The sequence below is a fragment of the Euprymna scolopes genome, chromosome 7, assembly GCF_053919585.1.
Source record: "Euprymna scolopes isolate OS-2025 chromosome 7, ASM5391958v1, whole genome shotgun sequence".
Taxonomy (NCBI): domain Eukaryota; kingdom Metazoa; phylum Mollusca; class Cephalopoda; order Sepiida; family Sepiolidae; genus Euprymna; species Euprymna scolopes.
The window spans coordinates 161,503,755-161,521,453 of NC_136488.1; the positions used below are offsets into that span (position 1 = coordinate 161,503,755).

Sequence of the window (17,699 nt, forward strand, 5' to 3'; positions counted from 1 at the left end):
CAGTGATAAGATAAGGAATTATTTTGCTTAATATCCGGAAAACTACTTGTTTGCAGCAAATTTAAATATGATATTCGTTTTCAGCATACCTGAAAACATATAACAGTCGTCATTTTAAAGGTGATTTTTAAGGTGGAAAGAAAGTAAAAATTTACCCAAACTACCTCACAGGGGTTGCTCTCCACAAGAAGAAAGAAATATCAATGCTTGTGACTGCTATGCGCTTATACAGGGTGACCCCCCAAAAAACAGGCCCCCAACTCTAATTAGGCTCCATTTCTTAGTGTTTTGTCCGAATTAGATGAAACTTTGGTCATAACTAGTTTATTATATTATATTATATTGTATTATATTATATTAATTATTATTATATTATATTATTATATTGGCTTGGCCTTTGGGCCGGGATCAAAGTGAAAGAATTTAATATCTCAAAGTGTAGTATCTGTTCCGGCAGATACTGCAAGCAAAGACCATATGTGGGGGCAACCCCACATATAAGACCTTGGTCAATGTAGAGGCAACCCTTCATACCAATTGTCACTATCCAGCTCCCCTACTCCCTGGGGAGTTGGTCCCCATTTCCCCTTCACTCCTCACATTAAAAATCAGCCTTGTGCCTAATTTGCTCAGTGGGGGAGCAAATAAATACCTCAAAGTGTAGTATCTGTTCCGGCAGATACTGCAAGCAAAGACCATATGTGGAGGCAACCCCACAGATAAGACCTTGGTCAATATAGGGGCAACCCTTCATACCAATTGTCACTATCGAGCTCCCCTTTCCCCTTCACTCCTCACTTTAAAAATCGGCCTTGTGCCTAATTTGCTCAGTGGGGGAGCAAATAAATACCTGACCTTTGGATGCTGCACTTCAATTTCTTGTTCTCTGTCAGTGGAGGAGAAATCCTTCACGACTGAGACAATTTTTATTTTTGTTCCTTTTCTCCACATTTAAAAAAACACCCTGGTGTCTGACTCTGTGCTGTGGGGAGACATTGTAAATAGGAACTAGTTTATTCTATTCAAAACATCACATCAAAACACAAGGATCTTTGGCCTTTTTTTTTCCGTTCTACAGCATATGTTCTAGATGGCCTCCATTTAGCTTTTGTTTTTTTGGGGGGTCACCCTGTATTTATTGCTTGTAGATTGAGAAACAACAACCAGACTGCATGCAAGAAACGCAAGAATGGAGATGGATGAGAAATCAGATGCGGAGAAAATATATCTAAATATATATAAATTCTTGTTTCACTTTTTAAATGCTCATTTCTTTGATGTTACATGTACTTTTTATCTTTACTCGTCGAAATTATTGTTCTTATTTGAATATCTGAGTCATATCTTTAAGTGATGATCATATTATATGTGAGGACTATGTATACCTTCAGCACCTCAGTTATATTAGAAATGCTAAATTACCTCTTTTCCAAAATGTGAGGTGTAATGCTTTGTAAGACACGATTAAATGTATCTTTCTTATTGAATGCACGTCAACCAATCATAAACAATATTCATATTACTTGGATTCTTCGGACTGCTCTTCTTATACTGAGTGTTATTTTCACAACGTTTCGGTTGATGTAACCTCAAACCTTCTTCAGGTATTTTTTTTTTTTTTTTTTTTACACAGTGATCACCACTTATCAAGGCCCGGAAGCCACTCAGGGATAAGGGTTATTGCAAGTACATTACGTTAGTGAGGAGATTTGCTGAAGTGTTTACTTAAGGGGGCGGTTCATTAGGAATTTGTTAACATTGGACTTGAAGACATCCAAGTTGTAGTCAGGTGGGAAGCAGGCAGACGGAACAGAGTTCCACAGGCGTGCAGTTCTAAGAAAGAAGCTTTGTTCATGGAATCTGTGTTTTGATTTAGGCACAGATATAGAGTGGGGGAAATTTTTCACAGTGAATTCAGCTAGACGGGTGTTTTTCGTGAAAGATTGGCGAGGGGGGGACCAGAGATTGGAGTATCTTATTGTAGTCAGGAATATTTCTGTTGAACTTGCACAAAGACCTGTGACACAGTGGATAGAGTACTTGGTAAAATTCAGTTGTGAAAGTTACACTCTTCCTGGGGTTGAAGGTTCAATTTTCAGTATGGGTGACACTCAAAATATAATTGCAAATTGCTTAAGACTTTTACCCAGTCAGTGCTGATGTAATTAGAGCATGCTACCCCTGAGGATTAAATAAAGGGTTCCATTTGTAATTCCATGAAGATTCCAGAATTTGACAGAAAGATTTTGTGAGTTTGACAGAAAGATTCCCTAGTTCAACAGGATACACCTAAAGAAGGTTGGAGCGGTGGTTATATTAACCAAAACGTTGTGAAAATAAGATTCAAGATGAGAACAGTAGTCTGAAGATTCCAAATAATATGAATAGCCAATCCTCATCTAAAAATTTCAGAAATGTAATAAACAATACAATTCAATCATATGGTGTGTCTCCAACGCTCAATTACAATAATCTCTCTTCATTCTCCAAAGAAAAGAGATCCTGCCTCTATGTGTATGGGGGGGGGGGGGGGGTCTCACTCTAAAATCAAAGTCGGTTCAACAACTCAAAAGAAAGGACCACACAAAGTAAAATACAATTTTAAGTTGACATTGTGTTGTGGAGGTTGTAGGTTCAATCCTCAGTGCAGGCGATACTAAGAATACAATTGCGAATTGCTTAAGACTTCTATCAAGTCATGGCTGATGGAACAAGAACATGTTACCCCCATAGATTAAATAATTAATAATTTTTGATCCACAGACTTGAAATTTGGTAGATAGGGTATTCAGGCATGTGGAAAACTTTTTAATTGGTTTTAATCCAGAAAAAAAAGGGCTGCTAAGGGGTAAACATTTTTTTAAATTGTTAAGTGAGAGTTATTGTTTGTCAGCTGTTTCACAAATGCACATGTGTGAATCGTTCACATGACAGATTACTTAGATTAAGAATAAGTAGGTTTTAAAACAATTTTTAAAGATCATATCAAGCTGGCCTAATGGTTATCGTACTTGACTCATTGTCATTAGGTTTTGATTTTGATCTCAGCTTAAGTATGTTTTTTTTTTTTTATTATGACATCTTGTAAGTTAACTGTTTAGAAAAAACATAATACTCGCATGCACATATCTCAGTTTCTCCAGCATTAATACTATGAGCTTCTGTTTTCTGCCCATCAACTGCTAGTCTTACAAACCTATCAGAGAGAAATGATTTAAAAATTGAAAAGAGATTTCCAGCTATACTGTATCTGGAAATCTTGTGAAGTAGACCTTTATGCCATAACTTATCAAAGGCCTTTGATATGTCAAGAGCAATTGCCTTAGAAAGGAAGCCTCCGTCGAGAGTTTCGCTAATCCTATGAGAAATAACCATAAGCACATCCGCTATATGAATTAAAATATAATATTTATGCGTATCTTAGGACTGGGCAATGCCGAACGGCCAGCTAGTTAAATTATGAAAAAAGTACCTATGACCAATCAACAAACTAAAAGATATGATTCTATCATAAACTTATAAAAACTAATATTTCTTGGAAGATTTCTTCTTTAAAGCATATTATTTTTATATTTATAATTTTATTTCTATAATTTTATTTTTCTCTTTTCCCAAAATAAAACAAAAGATCTTGAAAGTTTAAAGAAAAATTCCAAATTGTATGAAATGCACACTGGGAAAAAACTTGATGAAATGGCAGATGAACTAACACCGGAAGAGGAAGAGGAGTAAGTTCATTTTCTTAAAATTCATTTTTTTTTTTTACATCCCAGAAGACTGAAAATCAAGATCGTCATATCAACGCCATTAAACATGGTAATAGTTTCTGCAACTAGATTATTCCAAATCAATCATCTTATTCTCTTAGAGTTCTACTAAATTGGTGAAAATTTCCTTTATCCTCCAACTAGAAGAATTATTTAACCTCTGATTGTCACCAACAGGATATTCCCCAAAACTGGATCACTGAATATTGTATTCTATTATATAATTTGGTAGAACATTAGCGGCAAAAAGGAAGTTGTATTCATCCAAAGTTGCATATTCACAGGAGTTGAAGACATGGTTATTCCGGTCCACAGGTCTATGGTGTTCACTGCTGGTCAAAAAAACTTATTGAAATCCCTTCAGACAAGACATGAAGCCCATAACTATTTTGGCCACTACAGACCTTTGTGTATGGTCTGTATTCATTCAGAACGCTGTGTGTTCCCTTGTTGGAACCAACTCAACCCTTCCTGGACGAATGTTACCTCAAGAGCAAATAAGTCAGGAAGGGTGTCTGATCTATAAAAATGTTGCCGCAATTAAGGAAAAGAAACCTGACCAGACATAAGTTTGCAAGTCAATTTTCTAAAGGGTCATTCTACACATGCTAGCATGTAGAATGGACATTAATTCGATGATGGTATTGTTGTTGTTGGTGGTGGTGTCATTGTTATTGGTGGTGACGGTGGTGGTGATAGTGGTGTTGTTGTTGTTAGTGGTAGTGTTGTTAGTGTCGTTGTTGCTATTGGTGGTGTTGTTGTTGGTGGTATCGTTGTTGTTATTGGTGGTGTTGTTGGTATCGTTGTTGCTGTTGGTGGTGTTGTTGTTGTTGCTGTTGTTGTTGGTGGTAGCATTGTTGTTGTTGGTGGTGGTGTTGTTGGCGGTGACGTTGTTGGTGGTGGTGATGGTAGTGGCGTTGCTAGTGGTGGTGATGGCGTTGTTGTCGTTGGTGGTGGTGGTGGTGTTGTTGTTGGTGTCATTGTTGCTGTTGGTGGTGGTGTTGGTGTCGTTGTTGCTGTTTTTGGCATTGTTGTTGTTGGTGGTGGTGTTGTTGTTGGTGGTGGTGATGACAGCGTTTTTGGTGGCGGTGGTGGTGGTGTTGTTGGTGATGGTGGTGTTATTGTTGATGGTAGTGGTGGTGTTGGTGGTGTCGTTGTTGCTGTTGGTGTTGTTGTTGATGCTGGTGTTGTTGTTAGCAGTGTTGTTATTTGTGGTGGTAGTGTTGTTGTTGTTGGCAGTGGTGTTGTTGTTGGCAGTATTAGTGGTGGTGGTGTTGTTGTTGGCGGTGTTGTTGTCATTGTTAGTAGTGGTGGTGGTCCCCTTTCTGTGTAAATTATCAACATTTTTATGCCTCATAATCATGGTCATTTGATTCTTAGTTATGTGAAAAGTCATCATCCAGTGCTGCAATTAAAGTAACTATTCATGCCCACAAATGTAATGTTACACGCTACTGAGTACTGGCCTTTCAGAATCCAGGGCAAGCAACGACTTCTGCATAACCATGCTTCTCTGAATATGCCATATGAAGGTGACAGAGCATGTCAGCAACTCCTTTGAAGAAAACTCCAAATCCCACCTTTGGATACAGCAATATGTGAGAAGTGTCTCTGTTGGTTTGGCTATGTCAAACTCAATGATGGGTGGTGTCGTATTTAATGAATAAACTAATCAATATGTGCTAAATATCGGTTATTACCACGATGGGGCAGCCAGATGGGTTTTGATTAAAAAGGGATAGAAAAATGAACACGCATTTTGTTTGATAAAATCACCAGAGAGCCAACAACCAAGATATCCCCAGGGGCCGTAACTCTACCTTTTATTATTTCAGAACATTACAGGTAGATAAACAGGTCCTGAGTCATGAAAGTTGAGCACTTGTCTGGCATTGGCCGTTCACGCAAGACCTGTGCTGAAACTATTAAGGAGGACTTGAAAGCTTGGTAACTTCATGAGGCGGATACCATGGATCAAACCAAATGGTGAACAGATGTCCAAACAACGATCAAAAGACAGACCTTTGCAAACCATGGAAACCTGTCTACAATTGAATGGTCGATCAGTCATTGCATTCTACTGAATGAAATTTGACACTATAATTTAAAGCAGTTTCTTTAGTTATTTTTCCTGATATACATGTATCATAAGCCAACCGATTTTTAATTCATTTTTTTTATGAAAATCGCTCCAAACAAGGCAGAAGCCACTTGATGTAAGGAGCTAAAGAAAAGAAAAACTACTCCAAGGTTTAAATCTTGCCAATGATAGGTGTTAGATGCAATAGATTCTGACCAAGTAAACAGCAATTCTTTCTCCTTTGTCAGAAACATCGTTCATGGAATGAGAGAACTAAAGGATAAAATAAGGGAAGCGATAGTTAGGCAGCTGGTGAAAGTAAATTCAAGATTCACTTTCATCAAAGGCCTTGATAGTGTTTGGCACAAACGTTTGCTTAACAAGCTTGGTAACTATGGAATATCTGGAAATATCCTCTCAATTATCAAGCCCTTTCAACACTAGTGTGCCTCCAAGATCAATTCTCAGCCAAACCCTCTTCGTGATATCCATCAGTGATCTTCCAACTCATAATTTGAGATCATTTGTTGACATCTATGCAAATGACACGACAATCTATGGCGCACTTTTAAGAGCATTGATGATAAAAACCTTTCTGATTCTCTTCCTTATGACCTGGAACACATGTGAAGCACATGGTGCAATGAGGAAAAAGTGGGTTTTAATACTAAATTCCTCTCTTTTCACCACCAATGCTTGTGTTAGAGAATAGCGGTCAGAAGCAGTAAATTGTCTGTTTATCTGTCTATCTATCTAGTGATGAATGTGCAACAGAGATTTGAAGTTATACTTTGAACAAGGACCTGAAGTGACGTGTCACATGTCACGTGTTCCGGTTTGCGCAAGCATAGTTGGCAGTTGGATTTGGGACACCAAGGGAGTCAGGTGGGCTAAAAATAGGTCTCCCCATGAGGGGGAGAAGTCTCAGAATGAACCCCCCTCCCCAAGCGAAAGATCGTCAATCACTCCCTTCTGCTATGACAAATACTTGGTAGTGAATAAAATGCATAAAATCTCACATCGTCTTGGGTCCTGTCTTGAAGGTGCTTGGTAGGTGCTTGACTGAGCTCCAATCTTTGGAGCTCAGTCACCCACTATGAAAAAAATTCATAACAAAAATTTGACTGGCTATATAAGGCCAACAACAACCAAGACCTCTCCTTCGTTCTTGAGCATGTGGGTCAATGGGGTAAAAAGTAGTTGGCTAATTTAAACGCATCTAAAACTAAGCTTTTATCTCTTCACCAAAAATGCTCTGATCCCTCCTTAGCCCTAATTTATATAAATAGCTCTCGTTTAAAACAGGCTCCCTATTTTGACAAACTTCTGGGTGTGACCTTTACTCTTGACCTGAAATCAAAGACTTACATCAAATCTGTTGCCTATGTTGCTGGTAAAATGAGTACATCATTTTATCACTTCAGAAGTTATCTCACTCCTGATGCAATCCTCTACCTGTATAAGAGCCAGATACATTATAAAATGGAGTACTGCTGCTATATCTGGGCGGGAGTTGATCAGAGCAGCCTATCCTGCCTTGACAAAGATCCAAACCAGCTTCGAAACCTAGTAGGTGATGCCTTTTTCTCTTCCCTGCAATCTCTTTCCCACAAAGAGATGTTGTGAGTCTGTCTCTGCTCTATTGTTATTTTCATAGCAAGTGCTCTTTTGAGCTCGAATATGGTCCCCTTTTGTCAAACTTTCACAAAAACACTCGTCTAGTTAGAACCACTATCAACAATTCCCCCTATTTTCTATCTGTGCTTTAATCTAAACGCAAATTCCATGAACAAAGGTCTTTTCCTAAAACTGCCTGCCTGTGAAAGTCTATTCTACTGGCCTGCTTTCCAGCTTATTACAATATGATTATCTTCAAGTCCAAAGTAAACAAGTTTTTGTTTGGTCGTTCAGCTCAAACTTTTGAGGTATATTGATTTTTTTTGTGGACTGTTATCCTCATCTTAATAGTTGTTGTTTCACTATGCTTCGGCCAACTCATCCTCTGGTCTTCTTCAGGTGATTAAGTGCGACGGGATAGGAATACAAAGTCTCTTTACTGTATCCCCAGCAACTACTGCCTTCCATAGTTATTGTTGTCTTACCACATTTTGGCCAACTAATCTTCTGGCCTACTTTGGGTAGGATTGGAACCGCTATCTTCAGATTCATTGTCCACCTGATAAACCTATTCTAGAAAGATGAAAACTTGCACACATAAACAAAAATAAAAATTCTGACTTCTATATTATATTTCTCTTAGTGTGTCTCGGCATTAAATGACCCCAAAGTGGTTGATATGCCGTAAAACAGAACAAACAAACAAACTTAGTGTGTCTGTCTGCTTGTTTGTTTGTCCATTGCACTTTTTCTCAGAAAGTACTGGGCCGATCTGGCTGAAATTTTGTATGATAGGGCACAGCAAACAAAGCATTATGGTAGCTGTTCGATGCACAGTTACGGATAAATAAGAATTAGTATTTAAGTTCCACTTTTTCTTGGAAACTACTGAGCCAATCTGGCTAAAATTTTGTATGGACGTTTATGATAATGTGCAGCGAATTAAGTATTATGGTATCCATTCAATGAACAGTTAAGGATTAATAGGGATTAGTAATTAATGCAAAAATGAGCACAAAATAAATCATATTAAACCATCAATTTGGCATAAAGATTTCATTTTCAGTCAATGCGTTACAACTTTTGCTCACTTTCAATCATATTCAACTTTTGCTGAAAAAGTCTACTGTATTAATAATTCTTTAAAACATGACAACGCTAACTCTCAAAATGTCTGCTGCTCGAATTGTAAGTAAAAATTCTCCAAGATACGAATATTAATCGAGTAATCTGACTCAAACGATGCTAACTCAATCTTTTCTCTCACGGAACACTTGATGTGCTCCCAACCAATCGCTTCAACTTTACTCAACTTTACTATCTCTCTCCAGGAGGCAAATTTGTCCTTTTTTTTATTTCAACAAGTTTTCACTCATGTAAAACAAATGCTCATCTGCATAAGTGAATTCTTCTCATCGCACAGAAAAATAACAAGATTTTATCTCATAAACGGAGCGTTCTGGGTTACATTATCCGATGAACGACACTTTTACATCGTGGATTTGCATGATGGCTGCTACAACCATCAAATTTTATCCTCGAGTGTCCTTTGGGCTTTGATAAGTGGTTGACATATTAAAACAAGAACAACAAGAGAACTCATGTCCATCTCTTCAATAAGGAGTATTATTGCAATTATTACATCTCTTCTATAATATTTCGGTTGGTGAAACTCTGTTCGCTTTGAGAGAAGTTGACAAAGTGCAGAAACTTATCTGTAATTTCATTGGCCTCACTCTCTTTTTTTTCAATCTCTGTACTCTTTCTCTCACAAACGTGACATTGCTAGTCTCAGTCTTTTCTACAAATACTATTAAAGCACGTGTTCTTCAGAATTGTCTGATCTGTTCCCTGCTTCCTTTGTTCCAGCTCATTTGACTCATTGCTCTAGTGGTCTCTATCAGTTTGTTGTTTTTATGCCTCATTATAATACAGCTTCCTATTCCAGTAAATTCTTTCCAAGAACTGCAGGCTTACGGAATTCCTTTCCTGCTGATTGTTTTCCTCCTACCCATAGCCTTGACAATCAGCATCTTCTGTGTTTGCAATAATTATTTTTCATTCTTGTTAGCTCTTACATCGAGTGGCTTCATGCCTTGTCAGAACCGATTTCGATAAATTTTTTTTTTAATTGAAGGAAGTTTTTTTTCATGATGTCATTCTTCTAGAAATACAACGATATCCAATTCACTTGTGCAACCTTGATAACAGGAACAAGTCGCCAATACAATTGGAGTAGGAAGTTCTATTATCCAACCAGAAAAAAATAATTAAAACAATGCAATTTGATCCCAATTGACCTTCACCTTGGTCTGAAATGGACCTACATCAGATCTGTAGCTGAAATCGCTGGGAAAATGGTTGGATCATTCTACTGCTCCAGAAAATATCTAATTCCTAACACAATCCTATACAAGAGGCAAACACATCCTAAGATGAAGTACTGTTGCCACATCTGAAGAAAAGCTCCTAAGAGTATCCTTTCCTGCCTTGACAGGGTGCAAAATCGTTTTCGAAATCTTATGGGGAAGAACCTTTGCTCCTTTCTACTCCCTCTTTCTCACAATAGAGACACTGCAAGTCTTTTATGGCAGGTGCTCGACTGAGCTCCAATCTATAGTCTTCCCTTGTAAAAATTCACAACAAATACTCATCTATCTACAACAACTGTCAACAATTTCTCTAATTCTCTGTCAGTACAGAAAACTAAACAAAAATTCCATGAGCAAAATTTCCTTCCTAGACCTGTCGATCTGGGGAACGCAATATCATGAGGCTGCTTTTCGGCTGACTATAACATGGTCGTTTTCAAGTCTAACGTAAATGTTCTTGCTGATCCGTCCTCTTATATAATTAAACCCTCCTCAAATTCCACCATTACTGATCATCACGATGTTGTCTCACCTTTTACCTTGCATTCATTAAACTTTATCCTAGAGTGGCCTCCCGGCCTCGATAAGTGGTGACCCCAAGTAAAAAAAATAATAATATAACATATTTTTTTTCACATTTATTATCATGAATTGCAAAATTGATATCCTTTTAAACTCGTCATTTTTTATTCATTTCTTTCTTTTATATTCTATTACAGGTTATCCATTTTAATCTATGGCAATTTTAATCAAAGGAAAACAAACAATAATAAAAAAAATGGTTTGGAAAATATCAAGAAAATGAAAAAACTTTATTTACCCAATTTGTCAGGTAAATATGAATCCATCACAATTCTGCGTTGATTTATTTGAATTTCGTTTTTTGATTATTCATACTATTTGAATTCTTTAGACTACTGTTCTCACCTTGAGCGCTTTTTGCACAATGTTTCAGTCGATGTAACTAAACTTTACCAAGTACTCTATCCACTATGCCATGGGCCCTTGCAGACGATTCTATTATGATTTTTAGGAGCTTTAAACCTATTTTGTTTTCTAAATGTACAATATTACTGCTTATTATTATAGATCTGCTGTGGAGGAACTAACCTGTGTTACCTACTCATAGACTATTCCATACTCAATAAATACCGGAAGGCTAAACCATAACGTGGAAGTCAACACCCGGTATTGTTACTGGGCTGGTCGCTGAAGTATGATGTCTGCAGAGATGCTGCACTCAAATGAATTCTCCTCAGTCAATGGAGGGGGAAACTCATCTATACTAAGGCAATTTTATTTTTGCAAACTGCCAGAGTGCCACTTATGAGAGTAGCTGGTTTTCCCCCACATTAAAAACGACCTTGTGTCACATTTTGTTTTGTGGGCAAACAAATAAATACCAAGTCGATATCCGGTGGACCACTCTATGTCACTTGTCAGTTAGTCAAACTACTAACCTTTTTGTATGTTTTTGTAATACATGTTGTTACCTTATTCAGGGATTCTGTTTTACTTATAACCCTTTTACAAGGCTATACCAATATCACTATTTATTACTACATATATATAATATATATGCCGCACCCCATTAAGGGGGTACCAGATTATAGTCATAATAAAAAAGTGTTAGTTTTATAGTCATGATAAAAAAGTGTTAGTAATTTATAGTTATAATAAAAAAGTGTTAGTGATTTATAGTCATAATAAAAAATTTGTTAGTTTTATAGTCATAATAAAAAATTGTTAGTTTTATAGTCATAATAAAAAATTGTTAGTTTTATAGTCATAATAAAAAAATTGTTAGTAATTTATAGTCATAATAAAAAAGTGTTAGTAATTTATAGTCATAATAAAATAGTGTTAGTTTTATAGTCATAATAAAAAATTGTTAGTTTTATAATCATAATAAAAAATTGTTAGTTTTATAGTCATAATAAAAAATTGTTAGTAATTTATAGTCATAATAAGAAGTGTTAGTAATTTATAGTCATAATAAAAAAGTGTTAGTAATTTATAGTCATAATAAAAAGTGTTCGTTTTATAGTCATAATAAAATAGTGTTAGTTTTATAGTCATAATAAAAAAGTGTTAGTTTTATAGTCATAATAAAAAAGTGTTAGTCTTATAGTCATAATAAAAAAGTGTTAGTCTTATAGTCATAATAAAGTAGTGTTTGTTTTATAGTCATAATAAAAAAAGTGTTAGTTTTATAGTCATAATAAAAAAATTGTTAGTAATTTATAGTCATAATAAAAAAGTGTTTGTAATTTATAGGAGGTCTACTCTCTCAGATTTTTCCTAATCGCCTGAGGTGCCCTATTGGAGAATGCTGACAGAGCTATTCTAGCATTTTTTTTTTTTTTTTTTTTTTTTGCAGGCCAGAAGTGTTCTTCTTTTAGGGTGTTGGCTCTTTAATCCCATTTTCTGACTCTTGTGTCACATCATCTTGCTATGGAGGGAGACAAATATCTTACTGCAGTTGATCCTCATGATGAGAATTTCTGGGAAGAATGAAGTGAAATCTTCTATGCATCCAGTTAGCCCCTTGATAAAAAAAAAAAATCTGTGGAAATTCCACAGCCGCATTTTTCATTTTTTTTTACTCATGTTCACCTCTACCAAGACCTATCACCACCTGAATGTGGGATTATGCATAGGAAAAATTAACAAGATGTTGGTTTACATTACATTTAAACTGCTACATATCAGTACAGTCAGGGAAGCAGGTAGCAGGAAGGGGATTCCAAAGTCTAGCTGTTCGAGGGAAGAAATGAGTAGAAAGATTTCTGGCATCTAGGAATCTCAACGGTGAAAGGGCTTGATTTTTTTGCTAAGCGGGTTTGTCGGGGATATGTATTTCGAGGGGGCACAAGTGCAACGAGTTCATCAGAGTATATTCTATTAAAATGCTTGTAAAACAGGCACAGAGATGCAACGTTGCGGCGATAGGACAGGGGTTGGAGCTTAGTTAATAACTGACGAAATCTGGACAAATAAAAATATCATATTAAAGCATATTTTACGACTAGACAAAGCCCCCCCCTCGCTAGTAATAATAATAATAAAGAGAAATCTTTGATGATGACTAGTCCTAGTGAGTAAATAATAATAATGATGATGATGATGGTTTAAATTTTTTTTATATTTTTGTCTTTTTTTATCATTTTATCATTTATATTTTGATATTTCTATTTTTTGCTTTGATAATTGTTTTTATATTTTGCAGATCCAATGAACATGGATGAAGATGATTGTGTAAAATTAGAACCAAACGATTATGAAGTGAATGACTTATTGAAATGGTCATCAAATTTGGATTCCAAACTCTTAGATTGCCCATGACCAATCAAAAATGGAGAAATAATTATGCACTCATTAATTTGAACAAGCGTCTTAATCCTGGTTGTTAAAGTCCCGTTTCAGCTGTTGCCAACTTTCTGCAACTGTTTGCTGCAAAACTAAAAATTAAAATATGAACTAATAGCTATTACGTTATGCATGCGTATTCGTAATGCCGTCGTTCGAAAATTCCATTTCTTTAATTTTCACACATTTGCACCGATTTTACCTGGCTAAAACCAAAATATAAAGTTTCTCATAGGTTCAAATACCCTATATATTAAGTTTCATTTCGGTAGACGGAAAACTGACAGAGGAGTTTGGTAGGCAAAATTTTTTAAACAAATATATGCATGCATTCGCGAATATATATAGAAAGAGGTTTCTGTTTACTATAACCTCTTCATGCAAATATTTCGTAAGTATAAATCAGGTAGAATAGATATTCTACATGCTTGCGAAATATAATTACACGTAATAGTTAAGTAAAGATGATCGAAATATAATTACATGTAATAGTTAACTAAAGATGATCGAAATATAATTACACGTAATAGTTAACTAAAGATGATTGAAATATAATTACATGTAATAGTTAACTAAAGATGATCGAAATAAAATTACAGGTAATAGTTAACTAAAGATGATCAAAATATAATTACACGTAATAGTTAACTAAAGATGATTGAAATATAATTACAGGTAATAGTTAACTAAAGATGATCGAAATAAAATTACAGGTAATAGTTAACTAAAGATGATCAAAATATAATTACATGTAATAGTTAACTAAAGATGATCGAAATATAATTACATGTAATAGTTAACTAAAGATGATTGAAATATAATTACAGGTAATAGTTAACTAAAGATGATCGAAATAAAATTACAGGTAATAGTTAACTAAAGATGATCGAAATATAATTAAAGGTAATAGTTAACTAAAGATGATCGAAATATAATTACATGTAATAGTTAACTAAAGATGATCGAAATATAATTACACGTAATAGTTAACTAAAGATGATTGAAATATAATTACAGGTAATAGTTAACTAAAGATGATCGAAATAAAATTACAGGTAATAGTTAACTAAAGATGATCGAAATATAATTACATGTAATAGTTAACTAAAGATGATCGAAATATAATTACATGTAATAGTTAACTAAAGATGATCGAAATATAATTACAGGTAATAGTTAACTAAAGATGATCGAAATAAAATTACAGGTAATAGTTAACTAAATATGATCGAAATAAAATTACAGGTAATAGTAAACTAAAAATGATCGAAATATAATTAAAGGTAATAGTTAACTAAAGATGATTGAAATATAATTACAGGTAATAGTTAACTAAAGATGATCGAAATATAATTACACGTAATAGTTAACTAAAGATGATCGAAATATAATTACACGTAATAGTTAACTAAAGATGATCGAAATATAATTACACGTAATAGTTAACTAAAGATGATCGAAATATAATTACACGTAATAGTTAACTAAAGATGATCGAAATAAAATTACAGGTAATAGTTAACTAAAGATGATCGAAATATAATTACACGTAATAGTTAACTAAAGATGATTGAAATATAATTACAGGTAATAGTTAACTAAAGATGATCGAAATAAAACTACAGGTAATAGTTAACTAAAGATGATCGAAATATAATTACATGTAATAGTTAACTAAAGATGATCGAAATATAATTACAGGTAATAGTTCACTAAAGATGATCGAAATAAAATTACAGGTAATAGTTAACTAAATATGATCGAAATAAAATTACAGGTAATAGTAAACTAAAAATGATCGAAATATAATTAAAGGTAATAGTTAACTAAAGATGATCGAAATATAATTACACATAATAGTTAACTAAAGATGATCGAAATATAATTACACGTAATAGTTAACTAAAGATGATCGAAATATAATTACACGTAATAGTTAACTAAAGATGATCGAAATATAATTACACGTAATAGTTAACTAAAGATGATCGAAATATAATTACAGGTAATAGTTAACTAAATATGATCGAAATATAATTACAGGTAATAGTTAACTAAATATGATCGAAATATAATTACAGGTAATAGTTAACTAAAGATGATCGAAATATAATTACACATAATAGTTAACTAAAGATGATCGAAATATAATTACACGTAATAGTTAACTAAAGATGATCGAAATATAATTACAGGTAATAGTTAACTAAAGATGATCGAAATATAATTACACGTAATAGTTAACTAAAGATAATCGAAATATAATTACACGTAATAGTTAACTAAAGATGATCGAAATATAATTACACGTAATAGTTAACTAAAGATGATCATCCCATAAGAAAACAGAAAAAACTAATAGAGAATTAATTAAAATAAATGTTTAAAAGAATATGCAAATTAGCTAGATTTTTTGCTAGTGAATGCAATTCCACAACCCATATATAACAAAGTTTTATTTTCTTTTTAAATAAATAGAATAAAAGGGTTTTTAATATGAATATCATGCGCACAAAAAAAAAATTTATAGGAGTATATATATATATATATATATATATATATATAAAATATATATATTATATTATTTAAATAGAAAAAAGGGTTTTTAATATGAATATGAATGCACACAAAAAAAAAATTATAGGAGTATATATATATATATATATTATATATGTATATATATATATATATATTATTTTTAGAGGGATTGGAGTCTAAATAGCAGAGTTTATTTCAGGTTGAAATATTATTTCATGCTTGTGTCTCATATCCAAATTATTCCACAGAATCACTATCACTTAAGGACATTGACAGCCTACATGTGGTCCTGCCTGTAAGTACTTGATATAATTCTACAAAGAATTCTTAATATATAAGATATCAGGGAAATAAATGCCAACAAAAATCATCATCAAGAATGTTGCTCAACAACAACAAGAGCAGAAGGAAGATGCTTAATTTTCTAAGCTCGGCACTGATTGGTACAAACATTTAATTTTCTTTTCTGATTTGCCAAATCAAAAGCCATTGCTTGGGCAAGTCGAGTACACAGTGGTAGTCGATAACACGGGGCAACCACTAGACTCTTTCTCTTTCTGGCCAGGAGACACCATGGTGAGCTAATTCTATGGCGTTTCTTTCGTCCACCCACTGCAACTTCTGTCATTATCTCCCCCCCTCCGTCTCCTCCTCCTCTTCGGACAATCTGGCTCTGGGTCTGAAGATTCCAACATGGCTATGAGCAATACCCATGAACTAAATAATGTAAAACGTATACCTACATTCACACATAAGACACACCTGTGTACGGACATACTTCGCTCGTATGTGAATTTTTTTCCTTTACTTACAAACAGGGTATTTTTCCTTCCCTCATACATGCACTGTTAAATGTTTTTGACTCCTGATGGGGGTAGTTATTTAAATTGCTGCCCACATCAGCAATATTTGGCACAAGGCCAGAAAAGTGGGGATCCAAAGCAGGCTCCCCTAAAGGAGGGGCACTCCTGCAAAAATTGCCTGAGTAACCCTGTCCGCATTCCCCGGTCAGGGCGCCTCAGGCGACAAGCAATAAACTTGCCCTACCCGAAAGCCGGGTGGCGAGGCCTGGGAGGGTGGACCTCCTGGATATTACTCAGATGGTGTACCTCAGTCTGACAGGTGATGTGCTGGTTCCTGGCCCCTCACCTGTCGGGCTGAGTGTCAAGAATAGATCCTTGACGTGTACTACTACCCTGTCTCCCTGCAGTCGAAGCCGCTAGGAGACACATCCCCCATCATGGGTGATAGGGGGTATGACACCAATGATTTCGACAATCGTTTTTATAACCACAAATCATAGTGAGCAACCAATGAAAAGCTTCCGAAGTTACTATAAAAATTGTTGAATTTTGGATTCAATCAGTTTGCTACCATGTTTGTTACTGGCAATTACACCCAGGATCTGAACTACACTGCTTCTGCGCCGCCATCTTTGTTACTGGCAATTACACTCAGGATCATACAGTGTTCAACATAATGTCTCAACACTTAACAGGTTATGCACCCAGCCATTGCCTTTTGTTTGATAGTTTGGAGCTAAATTCGAATTGTGGCAGGTAAACTTTCTGGGGTATCTAAGGATTCGGAAACTACACAAAGTGATACAATCTCCAACAGAGAATCCCAACAACCCCGAATTTCTCGAAAAGAACGTGACTGTTTTTGCAGAACTAATTCAATGCTTAGACAATAGAAGTCTGTCTCTGATTATAAGAGATGCATTGGATGATGGAAGGAAAGCATTGAACATATTAAGAGAACATTATTTATCAAAAGGGAAACCGAAAATTATATCCCTATATACAGAATTAACGCCTCTGAAATGTAACGAGGATGAAACTATTACCGATTTTAAACAGCTGTTATAACACAAAAAGACAAACCCATAAATTTCAGTGAATTTAAAGTGGCATTGCACAGTTACGAAGAGACGAATTGGATGCTCGTGTACAA

The 17,699-nt window shown here is 34.8% G+C and overlaps 1 protein-coding gene across 2 annotated transcripts in view; it reads left to right on the forward strand.

Annotated features, from left to right (window-relative positions):
- Window positions 1–13,316, forward strand: part of LOC145280113 (ubiquitin-conjugating enzyme E2 U-like) — a 66,329-nt gene extending 53,013 nt beyond the window's left edge. For both annotated transcript variants that reach the window (XM_080131866.1, XM_080131865.1), the window contains exons 7-9: window positions 3,629–3,728; window positions 10,556–10,668; window positions 13,066–13,316. In XM_080131866.1, coding sequence (XP_079987992.1) covers window positions 3,629–3,728; window positions 10,556–10,668; window positions 13,066–13,181 — 329 coding nt within the window. In that variant the 3' untranslated portion in view covers window positions 13,182–13,316. The remainder of the gene's footprint in view (window positions 1–3,628; window positions 3,729–10,555; window positions 10,669–13,065) is intronic.
- Window positions 13,317–17,699: the final 4,383 nt, after the last annotated feature.